Source organism: Tursiops truncatus, chromosome 21 (genome assembly GCF_011762595.2).
Source record: "Tursiops truncatus isolate mTurTru1 chromosome 21, mTurTru1.mat.Y, whole genome shotgun sequence".
Lineage (NCBI taxonomy): Eukaryota > Metazoa > Chordata > Mammalia > Artiodactyla > Delphinidae > Tursiops > Tursiops truncatus.
In genome coordinates this window covers 29,482,165-29,502,439 of record NC_047054.1, presented here as the reverse complement: position 1 = coordinate 29,502,439, position 20,275 = coordinate 29,482,165, and the positions used below count along the sequence as shown (strand labels likewise).

At 39.7% G+C, this 20,275-nt stretch overlaps 1 protein-coding gene and 1 pseudogene across 8 annotated transcripts in view; one reads left to right on the top strand and one right to left on the bottom strand.

Annotated features, from left to right (window-relative positions):
* Positions 1 to 20,275, top strand: part of NSD3 (nuclear receptor binding SET domain protein 3) — a 183,582-nt gene that overhangs the window by 113,510 nt on the left and 49,797 nt on the right. For 7 of the 8 annotated variants that reach the window (XM_073798586.1, XM_019921294.2, XM_019921297.3 and 4 more), the window contains exons 3-6: positions 5,197 to 5,268; positions 5,635 to 5,797; positions 16,413 to 16,567; positions 18,073 to 18,588. In XM_073798586.1, coding sequence (XP_073654687.1) covers positions 5,197 to 5,268; positions 5,635 to 5,797; positions 16,413 to 16,567; positions 18,073 to 18,588 — 906 coding nt within the window. The remainder of the gene's footprint in view (positions 1 to 5,196; positions 5,269 to 5,634; positions 5,798 to 16,412; positions 16,568 to 18,072; positions 18,589 to 20,275) is intronic. The other variant, XM_019921296.3, reaches the window with a different exon arrangement.
* LOC117309996 (glutathione S-transferase LANCL1-like) lies at positions 12,563 to 13,811 on the bottom strand (annotated as a pseudogene).

The following is a 20,275-nucleotide window of genomic DNA, read 5'->3' as shown; positions in this document are numbered from 1 at the left end:
GTGAGTGTAGGCCCTATTCAAACATTGGTCTTCTACTGGCACTTTGGTGGGCTTATCCACTAAGGCCAGTCTCATTAACTCTTAGCTTGCCATTTTCACTTATAAAAAGCCAGATGGCTGGTTTGGTCCCATTAGCACTAAGTTAGAGGTTATATTTGGTTCTCCAGCCTCAGAGTGTTAGGTCTTAGAATTCTTAGAAACTGTTCATATGCATTGTGAACTTACAGTTATTCAGAAAGTAAAAGAAAAATGCACGAACAATTTACTGACTTTACATTTTTCTTTCTACCTTAAATGATGACATAAGTTTTTGGTTCTTTTAGAGAATATGATTTTACTTAATGTTTTGAAAACTATTAAGGATTTTGAATTCTGCCAGATTTGATGAGTATTAGTCATCCTGATAAATCTCTTGGGTTTTAATTTTAAAAAGACCAATTTTTTTTTTTTTTTTGTCTACACCACACGACTTGTGGGATCTTAGTTCCCTGACCAGGGACTGAACCTGGGCCCTCAGCAGTGAAAGCACCGAGTCCTAACCACTGGACCACCAGGGAATTCCCCCTAATTTTTTTTGTTTTTTACTTTATTTTTGGTTGCTTTGGGTCTTCCTTGCTGCACTTGGGCTTTCTCTAGGTGCGGCGAACGGGGGGCTACTCTTTGTTCAGGTGCGCGGGCTTCTCATTGCAGTGGCTTCTCTTGTTGTGGTGCGTGGGCTTCAGTAGTTGTAGCATGCAGGCTCAGTAATTGTGGCTTCCGCGCTCTTGAGCATAGGCTCAGTAGTTGTGGTGCACGGGCTTAGTTGCTCCACGGCATGTGGGATCTTCCCGGACCAGGGCTCGAACCCATGTTCCCTGCATTGGCAGGCGGATTCTTAACCACTGTGCCACCAGGGAAGCCCTCATTTAAAATTAAGATAACTCGGGCTTCCCTGGTGGTGCAGTGGTTGAGAATCCGCCTGCCAATGTAAGGGGCACGGGTTCGAGCCCTGGTCCGGGAAGATCCCACATGCCGTGGAGCAACTAAGCCTGTGCATCCCAACTACTGAGCCTGCGCTCTAGAGCCCGCGAGCCACAACTACTGAAGCCCGCGTGCCTAGAGCCCGTGCTCGGCAACAAGAGAAGCCACCGCAGTGAGAAGCCCGCACACCGCAACGAAGAGTAGCCCCGGCTCGCCACAACTAGAGAAAGCCCGCGTGCAGCAATGAAGACCCAATGCAGCCAAAAATAAATAAATAAAATAAATAAATTTATTTTAAAAAAAATTAAGATGACTTGAACACTATGGGGAGCTCACTCACTGTCACCTTTTCTCTGATGCTTTCTCTTTCTGAAGCAGCACTACTAGTACCAAAAAAGGTGTCTTCAGTCCCTATTTGATTTTAATCTCTCTCTCTTTTTTTTTTTTTTTTGCGGTACGTGGGCCTCTCACTGCTGCGGCCTCTCCCGTTGCGGAGCACCGGCTCCGGACACGCAGGCTCCGGACGCGCAGGCTCAGCGGCCATGGCTCACGGGCCCAGTGCTCCGTGGCATGTGGGATCTTCCAGGACCGGGGCACGAACCCGTGTCCCCTGCCTCGGCAGGCGGACTCGCAACCACTGTGCCACCAGGGAAGCCCTGATTTTAATCTCTTTTAAGCTTATCCTTTGAACAACTGAAGGAAAATGGATTTTATACCCAGCAGTATTTTATCTGTTGGCAATTTCTGACTCCTTATTTTTCTTGACTCCTAAGCATTTGGCTTCCCTTGACCATTTCATCTTAAAAACTCCCCTTCCTAATTGGTATTTGTGATACTATGTTCTCTCTCTTTACCTTTCTTTTGAGCTCAAGTCATAGGTCTCTAAATGCCTAGTAAGTATGACTTTTGTTCACGCATTAGCACATTTTACCATGTATATTCCCTTTCTGTCACTGCAGCATCCTTCTTTGACTTTTTTTTCTTCTTTTATTTTTATAGTCTTGAAAGCTTAGAATAAATCTTCTTGGGCCTCTTTTTCTCCCTTGCCATTTCTTGCCTTTTAAAATGACTGTGTAAAAAAATCTCAGTTCTTTGAAAGTGATTTTAACAGTGTTTCAAGCCAGCCTGGAGGAAATGTGAATATGGAACAAACAAAAAAATCAAAAAGAGGTAAGACATTTGAATAATAAAAAGGTTTTGGAGGAAATCCTGTCTTTAATCCAGAAAGGGAAAAATGTTACTGAGCTTCAGACGAGTTCTTAACAACAGTAGGGTTCTGTCGTTTGGCAAAGATGAGTCACTCCGTATCTATCTGCCCTCAGAGTTACAGAGATCCCTAACACCCCAGCATCAGAAGACTGAATGTGCCCAGGAGGAGGACTTGCTTTCTTGGCTCCACATGTGCTTCCCCAGGTGGTCCTGTCCTCCTGCTGTAGCTTGAGAATGAGAAGCTGAGGTGAAGGTTTAAGCTATGTTTGTGGACTGAAATGAAGCTGCCGGACGGGCCTACGCAAATGTGGACTGTATTTTTATTTTTATTTTATTTTATTTTATTTTATTTATTTTTTTTTTTTTGTGGTACACGGACCTCTCACTGTTGCGGCCTCTCCTGTTGCGGAGCACAGGCTCCGGACGCGCAGACTCAGCAGCCATGGCTCACGGGCCCAACCGCTCCGCGGCATGTGGGATCCTCCCAGACTGGGGCACGAACCCATGTCCCCTGCATCGGCAGACGGACCCTCAACCACTGCACCACCAGGGAAGCCCCTTATTTTTTTTTTGCGGTACGCAGGCCTCTCACTGCTGTGGCCTCTCCCGTTGCGGAGCACAGGCTCCGGACGCGCAGGCTCAGCGGCCACGGCTCACGGGCCCAGCCGCTCCGCGGCACGTGGGATCTTCCCGGACCGGGGCACGAACCCGCGTCCCCTGCATTGGCAGGCGGACTCTCAACCACTGCGCCACCAGGGAAGCCCTGGACCATATTTTTAAACTGCCTCATTACACCAGAGATAAGGACAAAAATTCCCATTTGAACATAGATTTTTCTTTCCTTGCTCAGTGAGCGTGTCCTGTTGGATTAGCTAGTCATGGTGCCACCACAGACGCATCTGACAGAGCTAATTTAGTGCCCACCAACAGCTGCCACTACTTCTTTCACTTGGGCTATTTCCAATATTTTCAGTAGCCTCCTAATTAGACATTCTGCTTCCCCTCTTGCTCCCTTCCAAAATATTCTCCATGTAACAGCTAACGTGATCCTTTTAAAACAGAAATTGGCCGTGTATTACTTCTCTATCTAATCCTCTTCAGAGGCTTTCGGTGCACTTAGGATAAAACACTTAAATGTGGCTTACAAGGCCCTGGTGATGTAGCCTCCTCTCCACTCCCATCTTGTAACCTCTCTCTTCCTTGGGGCAGTTAAGTCCGTTGTAATGGCTTTTTTGAAGTTTCTACCTTTGTTTAACCTCAGGGACTTCACACATGCCACTCCTCTCTGGAGTGGTCTTTCCCCCACTTTTTACTAGATTAACTCCTCCTCTTTTGATTCAGATTATACTTTCTCAGGCCTTTCCTGACCTTCATATCATAGCTACATACAGACACACCATTATTTCTCTTTTTACATTTACATTGTATGAGTGTATGTATGTGTTTGTTTAATGTCTGTCTCTTCTGCCCAACTGTGAGCTCTTTGAGGTCAGAGATCCTATCTGTCTGTTACAACATTGTATACCCAACTTCTAGAACAGTGCCTGGAAAGTCGTAGGCACTGCTGAATGGATGAATGATACTTGGGGTTTGGCACATGAGTCTGGCTTATCATTTCTTCATCATTTTTACAGTTTCTTTTATTTAATAAAACTTTGTTTTTATAGCAGCGTCTTAAACTGCTTGAATTAATTGAATGAGAATTTTAAGTAACTTCTAGAATTAGCAATACTTTTTAAGTGGAATTAGAGCCAAGTTAATGGATATATTTCTCTTTTTTTAAGCCATCTAAACTAAATTCTGTTCTTTGACAAGAAAAGTTTTTAAACCTTTTAAATTACAAAAGTAATTTGCTTTTTACAGAAAACACAAATAATATACAAGTATAGATCTTCCCTCACCGCTTCCCTAATCTTGTTCCTCAAAGATAACTACTCTTATCAATTTATTGTACAATGTATCACATACTTTTCAAGGCGTATACAGGCTATTTTAAAATAAAAAGTAGGAAAAAAAAAGTAGGAAGATTTTGATAGATGTGGATTACTGACATGAAATAATGTTGTAGTTACCATCCCTCTGCTTAGATTTTCTCACTTTGTGTATTTCTGTAGGATAGGTTCCTAAAATATAATTGTTAAATTGAAGAGTGTACATATTTTGAATTTTGATAGATACTTCCAAACTGCCTCCTCAAAGGATTGTAGAAATCAATTTTTAAATAACGTATTTGTGGGTTTTATGATTAGAAAAGTAATGTGATGTTTATTATAAGCAATTTGACAAATATAGAAAAGCACATCCAAGAAAATCACTTATTCCATCACCTGGTGGTATCCGTCTCGTCTTTTTCTTCTGTACACATAAGAAATTATTTTTCCAAGATTGGAATCACACTATACAAACTGCTTTTCAATTTGCTGTTTTCAAATAACATTATATTGTTATTTTTCCGTGTCATTTAAAATTTTATATTATTCCACTATCTAGTTGTACTACAATTTATTTAACGAATTCTGTGCTTTTGGACATCTAGACTAATGTCTAATTCTAATATTCGCTCTTAAAATAGCACTGGTGTGCATATCTTTGTGTGTATCTATCAGTATGTGTATATATCAGTGCTTTTGCAGTATACACTTTTAGAAGTGGATTTGCAGGGTCAGAGTCTGAAAATTTAAGGCTTTTCATACATATTGCCAAATGGCTCTCTAGAAGAATTCCAAGTTACATCTTACTAGCAATCTCAGAGTGCCCATTTTTTTGCGCTCTGATAGGTTAAAAAAAAATGAAAATCAACAAATTAAGTTTTAAAAGTGATAAAGTAAGAAATGGGAGCTATAGCTGTGGTGTAGAATGGACAATGGATGTTAAGACACAGCATCATGTACTGTGTAAGTTGTATTTTTCCTCCTTACATTATTCAGCTAATAAATGTCCTTTATTCCCTTTGCTGTTTAGTTTTCTTTGACTCTTTGTGTGTGTCACTGTTCTTTGGTTTGCTGCCATTTTATTCTTTTCACATAGAGACCAAATGAGAGGGTTGACACTGTATCAGAAAAACCAAGAGAAGATCCAGTACTGAAAGAGGAGCTCCCGGTGAGTGGCTTTAGTGAATACTGTCTAACCAAACATGGTGTGAGAAGGTGGAAGCAGAGTGATTAAATTAGAACACACATAGCATGTATTATTACTTCAGAAGTTATACTGAAATAAATCTTGGAGCTGGTTTAAAAGGTAGATATTTTTAGCGAATTATTTTCCTTTTCAAAACTATGACCACTTTTTAATAGATGTGAATTTTTGAGATGCCTTATCAATAATTTGGCAACAGAAACCATCAGTCCTCTTTTCAGTATTTGGAGTGGGGCTTATCTTCCTCCTCTCTTCTTCCCTTTTGCTAGATACCGATAGCAAGCATCAGAGAAAAGTATGAGTGAAGTTTTTTATGACCTTTTCCTACAGGTTCAGCCGATGTTACCTTCTGTTCCAACAACAGAAGTGTCCGCTGGTGTTAAGTTCCAGGTTGGCGATCTTGTTTGGTCTAAGGTGGGAACCTATCCTTGGTGGCCTTGTATGGTTTCAAGTGATCCCCAACTCGAGGTTCACACCAAAATTAACACAAGAGGTAAGAAAAGGCATAAATGGACATTAGTAAAAAGTTGTGGCAAAAAAGTGAGTCTAAAATGTTGTTTATGAATATAATACATACGTGATAATATAATCTGACACCCAAACACATATCAGTATCAGTTTTTAAAGAACAGTGAAATAATTACGATCATCTTAACTGGCAGAGAGCCTCTACAGCTGACATGGTCCTTGTTTTCCCTTAGAACACCCTATGTTTGTTTTATAATTTCTTTCACACTTATTTTTTTTAAAAAACCTTAATCTGACCTCCAAGAGCAAGCAGACCGATAGGTAATGAGATGTCGTATATGAGCGTAATAGACATTTGGGCCAAGCTTTCTTTGAACATTTTTATTTCATCTTTGACTCCTGTGGGTAGTAATTTTTTACTCAGACAAGTGCTTTTCATCCTGATAAATTTTGCAAGATGCCTTTTTCCTCCTTCTTTCCATTTTTTTTTGTTTTTTGTTTTTGCGGGTGGTGGTTTGTTTGTTTTTAATGAAAAAAAATTTTTTTTACTCCATTTTTGAATCTGTAAATTTACTGGGACATGCTTATAAATTCAATATGAAATAGAAGTATGGTTTGAAGCCAGCTACATGGCATAGAATCCTACCTTAGGAATGTTAATAAATGTTAAGAAAACCTGTATTCTAACTTTACTCCTTTTCCAGAGTTTGACCAAAACCTGTAGAATAGATTCCTGAGATTTTAGCATTTGGAATGGACTTGCTTAGTAGCCAGAGGAAGGTTGGAGTTGGGAATTTATTTCTGGATATTTGCTTTGCGAACTCACTTGTCGAGTCCCTTATTGTCTGTGACAACTTTGCACCTATTTCTTTTTTTTTTAAATTTATTTATTTATTCATTTATTTAATTTTTGGCTGCATTGGGTCTTCGCTGCTGCACGCGGGCTTTCTCTAGTTGCGGTGAGCGGGGGCTACTCTTTGTTGCGGGGCGCAGGCTTCTCATTGTGGTGGCTTCTCGTTGCAGAGCACAGGCTCTAGGCGCGTGGGCTTCAGTAGTTGTGGCACACGGGCTTCAGTAGTTGTGGCTCGCGGGCTCTAGAGCGCAGGCTCAGTAGTTGTGGCACACGGGCCTAGTTGCTCCATGGCATGTGGGATCTTCCCGGACCAGGGCTCAAACCCGTGTCCCCTGCATTGGCAGGCGGATTCTTAACCACTGCGCCACCAGGGAAGCCCTGCACCTATTTCTTTTTCTCTCATTTTAAACTTTCTATCTTGGTCCCTGTTCACTGTTATGAGGAGAAAAAGTGTCTGGCAAGTCAGATTTGTGACGGGATCTGCCATATTTGTAACTCTTGTGCTATCCAGCAAGAAATCCACCCAGATACAGAAGGCAATCATCTTGTCACTATAATCTGCTGATTAAAGGTTGGGGTGACTAGAAGTATCGATGGGGCAGAAGTTTAAAAAAAAAACCAACACTGTTGGATGTCCACTCCTGTGCAAGGCACAGTGTTAAACAATTCTCTTGTAGGACTTCCCTGGGGGTCCAATGGTTAAGACTCCACGCTTCCAACGCGTGGGGCATGGGTTGGATCCCTGGTTGGGCAGCTGAGACCCCACGTGCTGCATGACGTGGCCAAAAAGTAAATGAAAAAACAAACAATTCTCATGTATATTTTCTTAAGCAGTCCTCATAGCAGCGACACTATGAAGTAGGTACTATTATCCTTATGTTTGGGATCTGTGAATAGAGTCTTAAAGAAATCTTAGTCCCTAACCTCCACTCTTAACTACTACTGTATAATAAAAGGAAAGTAATTGAATTCCCCTACTCATAATTTACAGAGACTGGGGGAGGCAGTCCTAGCCCCTTCATTTATATAGTGGGGCTGTTGGACTCTTAATCTCTTGAGTACCTTGCACATTTAATAATCTGTGATTCTTGAATGGGAGAAGAAAGGGACAAGCCTTCTTAGATAAAACAATACACAAGTCCCTATCTGGGCCTCCAGAGCACTCTAAGATATTACATCACGTGAGAGTTGTGGCTCTTCAGTTCTGTCCCCTTAGGAAAGCATCCTTTTGAGATTATATAAAGAATTTCACATTTAATTACTCTATGAAAACTTACTAATATAGCTTTTTTCTGGGGTACAAATGAAAGCATAATCTATGCTTCATCTTGTATTCCAAAGGAAGTGTTTAAATTTATTTTATGAATTAATCTGGTCTGGTCCTCCCTACTTTAGTACTGGAAAAACTGATTTTGTTTGTATTGTTGAGGAAACCGAAATCTGAGAATTTAGGTTTGAAAAATGTACATACTGATAATATTTTAAATTTTCTCTTTCCTGCAGTAGTTTTTAAAATAATAGCCTTCTTGAGATATCATTTACATGCCATAAAATTCACCCTTTTAAAGCCTGCAATTTAATGATGTTTAGTACGTTTCCAGAGTTGTGTGACCAGTTACCACAATCTAACTTTATCACTTCTTTCATCAACCCAAAAAAGAAATCCCACATCCATTAGGAGTCACTTTCCATTCTCCCCTCTGCTCCCCAGCTCTAAGAAGCCACTAATTACTTTTTGTCTCTATAGATTTGCCTTTTCTGGGCATTTCATATAAATCTAATCATATAATATGTGGCCTTTTATGTCTGGTTTCTTTCACTTAGCATCATGTTTAGAGGTTCATCTGTGTTGTGGCATGTATCAGTACTTTGTCTCTTTTTATTGCCAAATAATATTTCATTGCATGGCTGTGCCGTGCAGTTTTAAATGAAGTAGTTTTTTGACAGTTTTTCTACAAACCAGAAACACAGTATAAAACTTGATTTTGTTGATTATGTTCCACACATGATACCTGTGAAACATTTTATGCTGCTTATTATCTAAACTACTTTGTAAAATTTGTCTTGAATTTTATATAGTAATCAATGGTTTCCATACTGTTATTAGTCAGTATTGTTATTAGTCAGATTCTCAGCATTGGAAAACGTATTTAGCAGTTTTCACACTTACAGATATAATTCTTTGAAGAGCACATTGAAAGATGTTTGGATCACATGTCTATTTTGTTGTATTTCATTGTTTAGATCTCATTTTAAGTGTAAAAATTAAAAATGGAATGCTCTTTCTGCTTATGACAATACATTATATATGTTCAGAAGGCAGAGTTGCCCATAGTCTCATCCTCCAGATATATAACAACTATTAAGAGTTTGGGAGTAATTCCGGGAATTCCCTGACAGTCCAGTGGTTAGGACTCTGTGCTCTCACTGCCAGGGCACGAAGGTTCAATCCCTGGTGGGGGAATTAAGATCCCATAAGCCTCCAGGTGCGGCCAAAAGAGAAAAAGAGTTTGGGAGTAATTCTTTTTCTCTTTGCATATTGTAATTAATAGATATGAAAATAAAGATTTTTAACTGAGAGTTTTAAATGGTATCACATTATACCTGTTGTAACTTTTAATCCCAATATATTTTTAGAAATTTAAAACCGGACAGTTTTACCTATATTATTTTTGTTATATAAAAATGTTTCCTCCACATTTTTCTATTGGAAATTTAGCTCATTATTCAGAGACAGATGTGCTTGTTTCTCCATCTGTCAGGTCTTTGGGTTTTTATTTCACTCTTTTATATAGTTTTCCAGCCAGCAGGAAACAAAGTGCCAACAAAGAGACAAATTGTTTGATTTGTTTCTTCTGTAGTAAGTGATTTAATGGAGGAAGAAGTTGAAAATAAAGATTAAAATGAGCTTATGTTATCTGTGAGTTTTTGTTTTCATGTTTTTAACTATAATTCAAAGTCTTTTGGGATTATCTGTTCGGTTCTAAATAAGTAACTCTGACTTTTGGAAACAGATTATGTCCTATTTTTTTTTTTTTTTAATAGTCCTAATAAAATTTCGTTGAGAATCAGTTAAGTCAAATCCTTTACGGAACATAGAAATACATACAATTCCAGCCCTTTCCAGTAAATGGCTATATAACATTGGTGTAGGATCCCTGAATATCCTACTCTGATTTGTACCTGTAGGAGAGAAACAGTTCTACAGCTTAACAATACAGAAGTGGGGTGCTCTGACCTATTTAGGGGGAGCAGCAGTGAAGTCAGAATTGAGTATGAATAACAAAGGATTATAGATGAGTTCAAGTAGCCAAAGGAGTAGATGAATAAGTGTTTACTCTTCATGTTTTGTATTTCATACTCAGTCAAGAGAAGGCAGGGCATTATAAGATCAGACACAAATTAACCTGAGGACTTATGAGCAAAGTACACCTCTCAATTAAGTCATGCTGGGAAGTTGTAACAGGAGAGAAAATGGCCACTTTTACCTACCGTGAAGGCTTTTGATTCCAAATAATTGGAAGTGACATCAAAGGGTCAAATGACTCTAAGGATTAAAGACTGACTTCTTGATGGGACCAATAGGATTGATGTAAATAACTGATCGTGATGTTCATAGAAGCACACGACAAGATAAATGAATACTGCTTGACAGGGTTTTAAGGTTTCACTACCTAGTCTTTACATGGAGATAAAAGATACTACTCAGTTTTCTGGGAAGCAGTTTTGTGCATTTTTTCGTTTTGTTTTCTAACCAAAAAAATATCTGAGGGAAAAATGATGTAACAGAAATAGAACTGAAATGATCCCTCTTCCTTTCAAAACTAAGAAACTTCATGTACAAGTTTCAGTTTCTACCATGGTGTTAGGGTATTAGTCTGAGTTTTATAGCCTTTGCCTGAGTTTAAAATCCTATCAAACTTTCTGAGCTCTTAAACATAAATAAACAATGGCACAAATATAAAATCTTGCCAGTTTAATAACTTAAAAAGCTAAAGAAAAAAATGAAAACTGGATTGTGTTTGTATTGATAAATTTGTTAATGGATGGCAGTAGCTAAACAGCAATCTAAATAGGAATAAGAATCTTATTCAAAGTGTTCTTCTCCCTGCCTTGATGTCTTCCTGGGGTTGAATTAATGAAGGTGTTTGGTGAAGCACTGTGATCAGTCTCCTCCAGTTAAGAGAAAGTGTTTTGTTATTTTTCCCTTGGTTAGTAACTATAGTAGCTACAAGTGCAGGAAAAGTATAGTAAGACGTTTAACTAAACCAAATGGGGTCTGTTCTTTCAAGCTGGACACCCATCCAAAGGCAGATTAGCTTTCCTGTGGATGCTGACACTGTTCATGTGACACGTTCACGAGAAAGGCACGGCTTGCACAGAGCTTGCCAGCAGTGCTTCACATCTGAGAGACACAAGGTTGTCCCCAGCTAGCATGAGTCACAGAGGAATAAGCTAATCCTGGGAACTGAGCAGTGGGCTGTGTTTTAGATCCTACTGTCAGTAGCCTTTAAAGGGTCAGGCAATTGCCAATAATATTAGCTATTTTGGTGCTAAATGAAAAATAATAGGGGATTGCTATCCACGGGAACCAACATGTACTCAGTGGGGATTTGGTTCACAGTTCCAATAAAAATAGCATGTTTTTGTGACCGAGAGAGCCGTGAAATAGGCACATTAAAAATTTTTAGAGCCTGTTTTCTTAAAAGCTGCAAAATGTTTCAAAATCAGTCAAAATACATAGAAAAGACAAGCCTGGGAAAGTCAGCAATGGAAGAAGGAGGAATGGGAGCTGATGAGTCAAAACATTTGTACAGAATTTGAAGCACCAGGGATTCTTCACCTACCATATCAGTATCCGATCCTGAGGGCTCAGAAATGGATGAGTGTTAAAGCCTAGGGTATGCAAAGAGACAAAAGCCATTTGTTCTAAGAATAATCACTGGATAATACCTTCTCAGGAACCAGCATTCCTGTCAAAAGCTTAGCGATTTTGCGGTATAGCACCCCTCCCCCTTTTTAAACAAGTAGAGTGCTCTACTATTTAGTGAAAAGATCAACATCTAGACAGATAGGAAGGAAAATATCCTATGGCTTCTTCCCAGCAACCAACGCTTTATAAAGCATCGTCATTGCAAGGTAAGTAAAACACAAAGTTTAGAAGGTCAGTCAGAAAGGGTGGACTCAATCGTAATATATTTACACACAGAAATCTCATTTCCTGATCTTACAGTTATTCCAAAGAAGAAACAAATTTACATAAGTAGTTCCAAAACATACTAGCTTATTTGGAGAAAACAAACTTTCTGTTAGCGTATCTAGAAATAACCTTCAAATCAGAATTTTCATATAACGACCATCACATTTCAGAAGTTTTTGATAAAAATGTTGGATTGTAGAGCCTGGATGCTCTACTAACAAAAAGAGGCAAATTTGAAAGTATGTTTATCTCTAGTTTAAGCATTGTGAATCTGAAAAATGGTGTTTAGGTCCCTAGCCCAGTTGGCAACTCTTTCAATTTTTGACCTGGAAGCATATAGTTATATTTTTGTCCCGTTTCATAATCAACCACTCAGAGAAAAGCAAAGTCATAAAAGTGTCATAAAAAACATACTAAAGGGAAGAGGTGGATGTCAATATCCAGCGATAAGCATGTATTTATCTACATTTAGTTTCTTTTAAACATTTTTAGAACCGTAACAGATGGTTATATTCATAAGCTTGAGTAAAGAATACGACTGCCTCCAAGTTCTGAAATAAATGCATATATGCTCTCAAAATACTGTACACATCACCTACCCTCCCTTTAGGAGAAACTGAAGTTAATTAAGATTTCCCTGGATATCTTAAAATAAAAGTAAATAATAAAAAGGAACTGAACTAAAGACATATTCTGGAAAAAAAAAACCAACTAAAGTACACAGTTTGACTCTATTGTTGCTTTAGCCCGGGTTTGATGTATAGAGAGGCTCATGCAGTGAGTTGCAGTGAGGGGACTTTCCTTTTACAGTTCAAATGCAGGGAACCTGGCTTTTGTGGGCACTAGGAGGTCAGCCAAGAAATGAATTGTTCCAGCCGTTCCTTCAAAGAGGGAGAAGGGAGTGTCTGGTGTGCTGCATCTGTGTTCTCCATAATCTAAGCACCATTCAGCGAACTTACAGGCCCTGTACAGGTACTTTGCGTCCTGCGTGAGGTTGTGCAGCGACAGGAAGGCCGTAGGCATTCCCTGCAGCGCCGTGGCACAGCCCGTACCCCTTCTTCAGCGAGCCACACTGCCAGATCACATCAGCACGCTGATAGGCATCATTGAGAGACTGTTCCTCTTTGAACACCTTATAGGCCTGAATGAGCATGTAGATTACCCCAGGAGAACCGTGGCACCAGTGAACTAGCAGATCCCGAGTATTGTCCACACGAGGAGGGTAATTGCCGGAAGGGAATTTCAGCTGGCAGACGTAGTCTACACTAGGCTTGACCAAACTGTGTAACTTCCCATGGCTCACTTGAAGGCTGGGCTGCCTCAGGTGGTAATAAATTCCTGCCAGGCCATGAGCAGCCCCGACATGGTATTCTTGGTACCATTCATACACCAGTGGAGTCTTTCTAGCTAGGTCTTCTCCAGAGGTTAAGACTGTTTCACAAATCTGCTGAACATGGCTTTGAGGAATCATTTCCACTCCAGAGTTCTTCTTCACAAAGAGAAGAGCATAGACGTAGCCCATTCGACCATAGAGCATTTCATTTGGAGCATATGGGGATCAGTCTTATTTAGGTGAATTAGCTGGACGATGCAGTCCTCTGCCCGCTTCTCATTGTTCATCTTGTGATGCACCACAGCGGCCACTTCCAGGGGGCCCCTATCCCCACAAAGGAAGGTGATGGAATGCTTGGTCGGATAGTTCGGACTTTGCTTTACATAGCCATGTGCCATCTGTAGGTAGGTGGGGCCCCCAGACACATCCTAGAGGTGTAAGTAAAGCACAGCAATACCTGCCCAGCCAGTGTAAACAGTGCTGTCCCGAGTGTCCGCAGACTTTAGGCTTCTCTCCATTCGTTGAAGAAGCTCTCGAATCTTATTGTTCAGGAGTTGTGAGAATTCGGTAGTCATCCCAGCAGAATCAGAGTGGCCTTCAGCCAGGGATTTGTTATAATCGGCGTAAGGATTTGGGGAGGCCCTTGGCGCCATGGTGCCAGAAACGAGCCCCGCGGCCTCGGGACAAAACGAGAAGCCCGCTTTCACCTGTCCTGTGTTCTTGTAACCCTACTGCTTGTACCCACCACCCTGACCTCCAGACCTACCTATTAGTTGAGGCTGTATTTTTGTTCTTGTCCTCCAAAACGCTTGGACTTTTAATAAACCTTCTTTGATTGATTACAGTCAAATTTATGCTTGGCTCTTCTCAGATGAGATGATATGGAAAACCAAGTTGTGTATGTTTCTCTTTTCTCACAGGCTATTTTACATATGAAATTTTAATTTGGTTTAAAAATAATTCCTTAAGTAATCTCCCGTTAATGTCTAATAAAATTTAAAAATTTCAAATCCAAGATATAATCCTTTTCCTGTAACTCAGTCAGTTGAGTTCACGCTGATACCCATACTTTCTGTCAAGATCTGCTTGTCCTTCTCTCCATACCTGCCTTATCTTGGATTCCCCAAGAGGACCAGTTTTCACATTTCTCTATTGACCTGAGACATTTTCTTTACAGTGATGTTTTTCAACTGTTATTGGTAAAGGACTAGTTTTTTGCTCTTTTAAAAAAATTTTCCAGTCCACCATGGACCAATACTTCTGTAAAATACGATAAAATTAACTATTTGGGAAATGAAAGGCCTCCCCTTACAAAAATAATACACGGTACAGGATCCCTGATCATGGGCCTAGATGTCACGCAATGTTAAATTATCATAGTTTCTAAATGCTCACTCTTACCTTCTCTGCTTGTTTTGTGGCAGACTGGTTTGCCCTGGGAACCACACTCAGAGTAGCACCGCCAGAGAGCAGTGGTTCTCAGGTGTTTTGGTCCCAGAACCCCTTTTACTCTTAAAATTTGAGGACTCTAAATGCTTTTGTTTACATAGGTTATATCTATTACTGTTGATGTTAATTTAGAAATTAAAGCTGAGAAAAATTTTAAATATTTACCAATTCATTTTTAAAAAGCTACTGTATGTTATATTATTAATTCTGTTTTTATGAAAAATATTTTCTCAAGCAAAAAAATTGAGAAGAATGGTATTTTTACATTTTTGCAAATCTCTTTAATGACTGGCTTAACTGAAGACACTAGATTCTCATATCTGCTTCTACATTCAGTCTGTTATGATTTGTTGTTTTGTTTGAAGAAAATGAAGATAATCTGGCCTCACACAGATGTGTAGTTGGAAAAGGGAAGAGTATTTTAATAATAGCCTTTTCAGATAACTGTGGGTATATTTCTTTGATATTGCCCCCAAACTCAGCAAGTGGTGGGGTAGTTGCAATATGGAATCTGAAATCCTATCAATAAACTTTTTGTACTTGGTTTCTGCCTTGCACTTTGAATGGATCATTTGCCTTTCATGACTTTGTAACATCATACATTGGCCATTTAAAAAATATTGCATGCATATCTTCCAAATGTTGACACATTCCTTTATAGATATTTTTAAAATCACATTCGTTGTCACCACTTACTTCATCAGAAAATTCTTAGATTATTTGGAAATTGGAAGACTCATGGGGCAGATACTAGTTTTCCAATATTTTGATTTTTCTTGGAAGATCGAATTTTATTATTGGCAACAAATACTATCAGCTGTTTTCCTTGAAGTGACAAACTTGCTTGTTCACTTTTGAGAAAATACCTGCCAAATTCTCAAGTTCAAATAGCCGTAGTTTTTCTCTTAGTCATGCTCCATGAAGAAGTGGCCAGTTCACCTTGCAGTTCAATCCCAGAAGTACTTTCCCTCAAGGCAATCTTCATACTTGCAGCGCGCAGAAGTGCTTTATGCACCCTTCCCATTTTGTCACAAGGAATACTAGAAAGACGTGTTCAAGGGTTGAGATTTAGTAAAAGTAATTTTTACTGCTTCATCAAGGATATTGAGTAAAACTGGCTTTTTTGTTTGTTTGTTTGTAACTGCCAGCATATGGCTGTGAAGGATACGGCACTAGTATAATTTGGTGTCATCGCTGCCTTTATTTGTGCTGAGATGCCAGCAGTCTGACCCACCATTGCTTTTGCTGTATTAAGTGCAAATGTCAACATCATGAAAAAGACAACATCTTGGTGTTATTGTGAAGTTGGTTTTGACCTTGCAGGATCCCTGGGAGAGTCTCAGTAGCCTGTCCTCCCCTTACCACCCCCAGGTCTGTGCGCCACACGTTTTTGTCATTAGAAAAGCAGTTTGACCAGCAATTGGCTTTTGAAAGTCCAAGAAAATATGTTATGCATTTTTTTGAAGGAAAAATTATTTATTTGTACCCAGATTTGTTTGTAAAAAGGTTTGAGGCCAGTAAATATAAATTGTGTAACCAAGGTAACAAATCTGACAGTTAGCAGAATTTCTGATTTTTTTTTTTTTCTCTTAAAACTTGCTGTACCAAGTTTAATCGTTTGGGGTGATTTTTACAGTAACAATTAGTTGTGTTATTGGTAGATGTTGGATTACATCTTTGGACGATCCAAAAATGACACGTTTTAATAGGAGTAAACTAGGGAACCTGGCTTAGGTCCACATTTTTGGCAAAGTATATGTGGCTGCTTATGCTCTGAAAGGGCTAATAAGAATTTTTACTTACAGGTGCCCGGGAATATCACGTCCAATTTTTTAGCAACCAGCCAGAGAGGGCGTGGGTTCACGAAAAGCGGGTCCGAGAGTACAAAGGTCACAAACAGTATGAAGAACTACTGGCCGAGGCGACCAGACAAGCCAGCAATCACTCTGAGAAACAGAAGGTGACTGATGACATAGGAACATGGTCAATTGAATGTGGACTGTAAAGGACTTAATAATTTAGTAGAGCTTTTCATACTTGAATTCAAGCAATTAGAATGACTTATTTTAGTCCCCTAAGCTCAATTTTAATAATTCATTGTGTGTCAATAAATTTTATATGTCATATAAACAACATTATAGTCCTACTGAAAACTTTATCTGCTTAATACAATTTTGGATTCTATTTTGAATTGAATTCAAATGTACATAGTCTAGTAGATGCTAGTGAAATGAGGATTTTGTCAGAGATTTTTATGTTTTTTCCTATTTCAGCATTTTCCCCTAATTCCCCTTTATTCTTATTTAGCAAAATTGTTTTATGAAAGTAAGGTTTTAAAAATATTTAGTACTTACTCTTAGACAGGCACTGTTTTTAAGCATTTTATATATGTATTAATCCATTTAATCTTCATTACAACTTTGGTGAGGTAGATACTGTTATTCCTATTTCTGCAGATGAAGAAATTGAGGCACAGAACCCTTAAGTAGCGGGTTCAACCAAGGTCACACTAGTGATGGAACTAAAGATGTTTGTTGTGGTGGTGGACATACTAGAATTTTGACATGAACTCTTGATAATCTGTCTGGTCGAGATTTTTAAACTCAACTAATTTAGTGTGGGCCTCTGGTGATTCAGAAATATTTTCACTCTAAGCTAAATATTTTCACAGAGGATTTTGATTACTTTTATCAAACTTAACACTTCACAGTGTTTAACAGTGTTTGACATATACTGTACCGTCTCCTTGTTTCATTAGCTAATTTCTGGCTACCTCAGTCTAACCCCCTGGATAATTCCTAATTGCTTTGCTCATCTCACATACCTTTATTCAAAATTTTCTTACCTGTTTTGCCAATCCAAAGTCTTCTGATCAGGACTCTGGAAACTGTGATGCAGGTTTATTTTTCCTCTCATACGATCCTGTTTTCTTGTGTTGTATCGATTTCCACGTGTTCCTCAGGGCTCCCCTTTCTCTGCATTCTGCCCCTGTTTGCATTCTGGCACAGGCTGGCCGCTCAGCTCCAAATGCTGGCTCTGTGCCACTTACTTAGCTTTGCTGTGGTCTGTGTGGCACCCCTGAGCTTTAGGGTGTTGTCTTTAATGTTAGTGTTTTATTGGCCCCTGAAAGTTATCCTTTCTGTAATCTTTCTTCTCTCTGCCATCATCACTGCCAGCTTTTTAGGAATGTGACATGAGGAGGACGACTCCCTCTTGGAGGGACTTCTCCAGCAGAGTGGGCAACAGAGAAGGGTTTACTGTAAAAGAGTGGACCTGCATGTCCTTGATAGCAGCGCTGATTCATCAAAGTCATGGAGTTAGAACATTTCCCTTGTTTGACTGAAGACCCTGAAGATGTTTATGCATACCTGGAAAGATGATAAGACCACATGGGAAATACATGTTTTTTTAACTGTCCCTATTAGATTAAAGCATGTTGCATAATGCCTGTATCTTTCTTTACAGATTCGGAAACCCCGGCCTCAGAGAGAACGTGCTCAGTGGGATATCGGCATTGCCCACGCAGAGAAAGCGTTGAAAATGACCCGGGAGGAAAGAATTGAACAGTATACTTTTATCTACATTGATAAACAGCCTGAGGAGGCTTTATCCCAAGCAAAAAAGAATGTTGCCTCCAAGGCTGAAGTTAAAAAAACCCGAAGGCCAAGATCAGTGCTGAATACTCAGCCAGAACAGACCAGTGCAGGCGAGGCGGCCTCCTCACTATCAGGTACTGAAATTCGGAGACACAGCCAGAGGCGGCACACAAGCGTGGAAGAGGACGAACCACCTCCCGTTAAAGTAGCCTGGAAAACGGCAGCTGCGAGGAAATCCTTACCAGCTTCCATCACAATGCACAAAGGGAGCCTGGATTTGCAGAAGTGTAACATGTCTCCAGTTGTGAAAATTGAACAAGTGTTTGCTCTTCAGAATGCTACAGGAGATGGGAAATTTATCGATCAGTTTGTTTATTCAACGAAGGTACCTTCTTTTCTCATGGGTTTTTTGGGGGAACCTAGGTATCTAGTAAGTAGTCAACCTTGGCATTTAAAAAAACCCCAGGGCTTCCCTGGTGGCGCAGTGGTTGAGAGGCCGCCTGCCTATTCAGGGGACACGGGTTCGTGCCCCGGCCCGGGAAGATCCCACATGCTGCGGAGCAGCTGGGCCCGTGAGCCATGGCCGCTGAGCCTGCACGTCCGGAGCCTGTGCTCCGCAACGGGAGAGGCCACAACAGTGAGAGGCCCGCGTACCGCAAAAAAAAAAACCCAAAAAACCCAAACAACACAAGGTCATAATTTGAATACCCTTTGTATTCACTGCACTTGAAATGTACAGTCAGTTTACTCTGTTTAAGATGGGGGCAAAAAAGACATAGGCAAAAAAGCTTTGCTTTTCTTCTTTTTTTTTCTCTCTTTTGTAATATCCCCATCTGTACTAGATTAATCTTGAGCTGTGCAGCCAAAATTGAGCTGAGCTCCCTAAAATCATGGAAGAAAACTGGGCACTTTGCCTGTTTCTGGTTTGTGTGGTTAGTTTTTCTTAGTTGCAAAGTATGCTTCTTATTAAATCATTTCTGTCAGTTATCTGAATTAACCGTTGTAATCATTATACCTGTTGCTCTGTTTGGTTGCACCAGCAATTTTGTTTGGCTCATGTTGACCTGCGATAGCTCATACATTTTAGAGAAGTACCAGAACTGTGTTTGTTCTGTCACAATGAACTGTGGTGACAGCTTGTGTAACGGGGTGAAAGTAGCCTCTTCAAACGGAATGCCTCCCTCAGACAGCCCTGGGCCTCCATTTAGGGCGCTTACACTTTAGCTTGAAGACTTTAAAACTCTTTTACAACATTTGTACTTTCTATTCCGTGTACCTCTTCACTACCCTCCCAGCCGACACCACAACTGTGGGCTTGTGAATCCAAATTCAGTGGCACCTCATGGATGTGTGCTGTTTAAAGAATTCTGTGCTGATTTCCTAACGTTGTCTTATGCACATTAAAGTAAATATAGGTGCACCTCATTGGTGATATATTTTCCTAAAGAGAAGCATAAGGGTCCTCTGTTAACCTGTTTCTGCCTATAGGTTCAACCGATTTCAGTAAGGCGAAGCTCCTTGGAAAAACTTAAGTTACAGTCCCCACTTGGTTCTGTTGACAGCTTTGACTCGCAAGTAAATACTTTGTATCTTTTTCGAATGCGAATTGGCTTCATTCTTGGAGCTGGTTTTTATCTGCTTTTGGATGCACAAATCAAACTTTGTCACCCCCCCCCCAAAGAGTGCTATTTAAATCAAATTTGAGATAAAACTGACCTTTTAAAAATGAAAGCTTTAAAAATACATATACTATATTTATAAATCACTCCTTTATTTCACTGCATTAAAAATACCTAAAATGAGACAGAACTGTAATTCTCCCTGCCTTCTCTCTGCTCCAGATTGCTTATGGGGTGCACATTTTCATCACACTTCTGTAATCTAAGGATATCCTTGTCTTTCAAAGACGTGTTGATATTTTTATCTGTAGTAGGGTACTTTACCACATGAAAATGACTATAGTTCTCTTACTGTGATATGGGTAAAGGGAGAGACTATTCAGACCAGAAAATATTTTGGTTTTGACAGAAAATTAGATGATACAGGTTTATTTTTTAGTGATATTCATCATC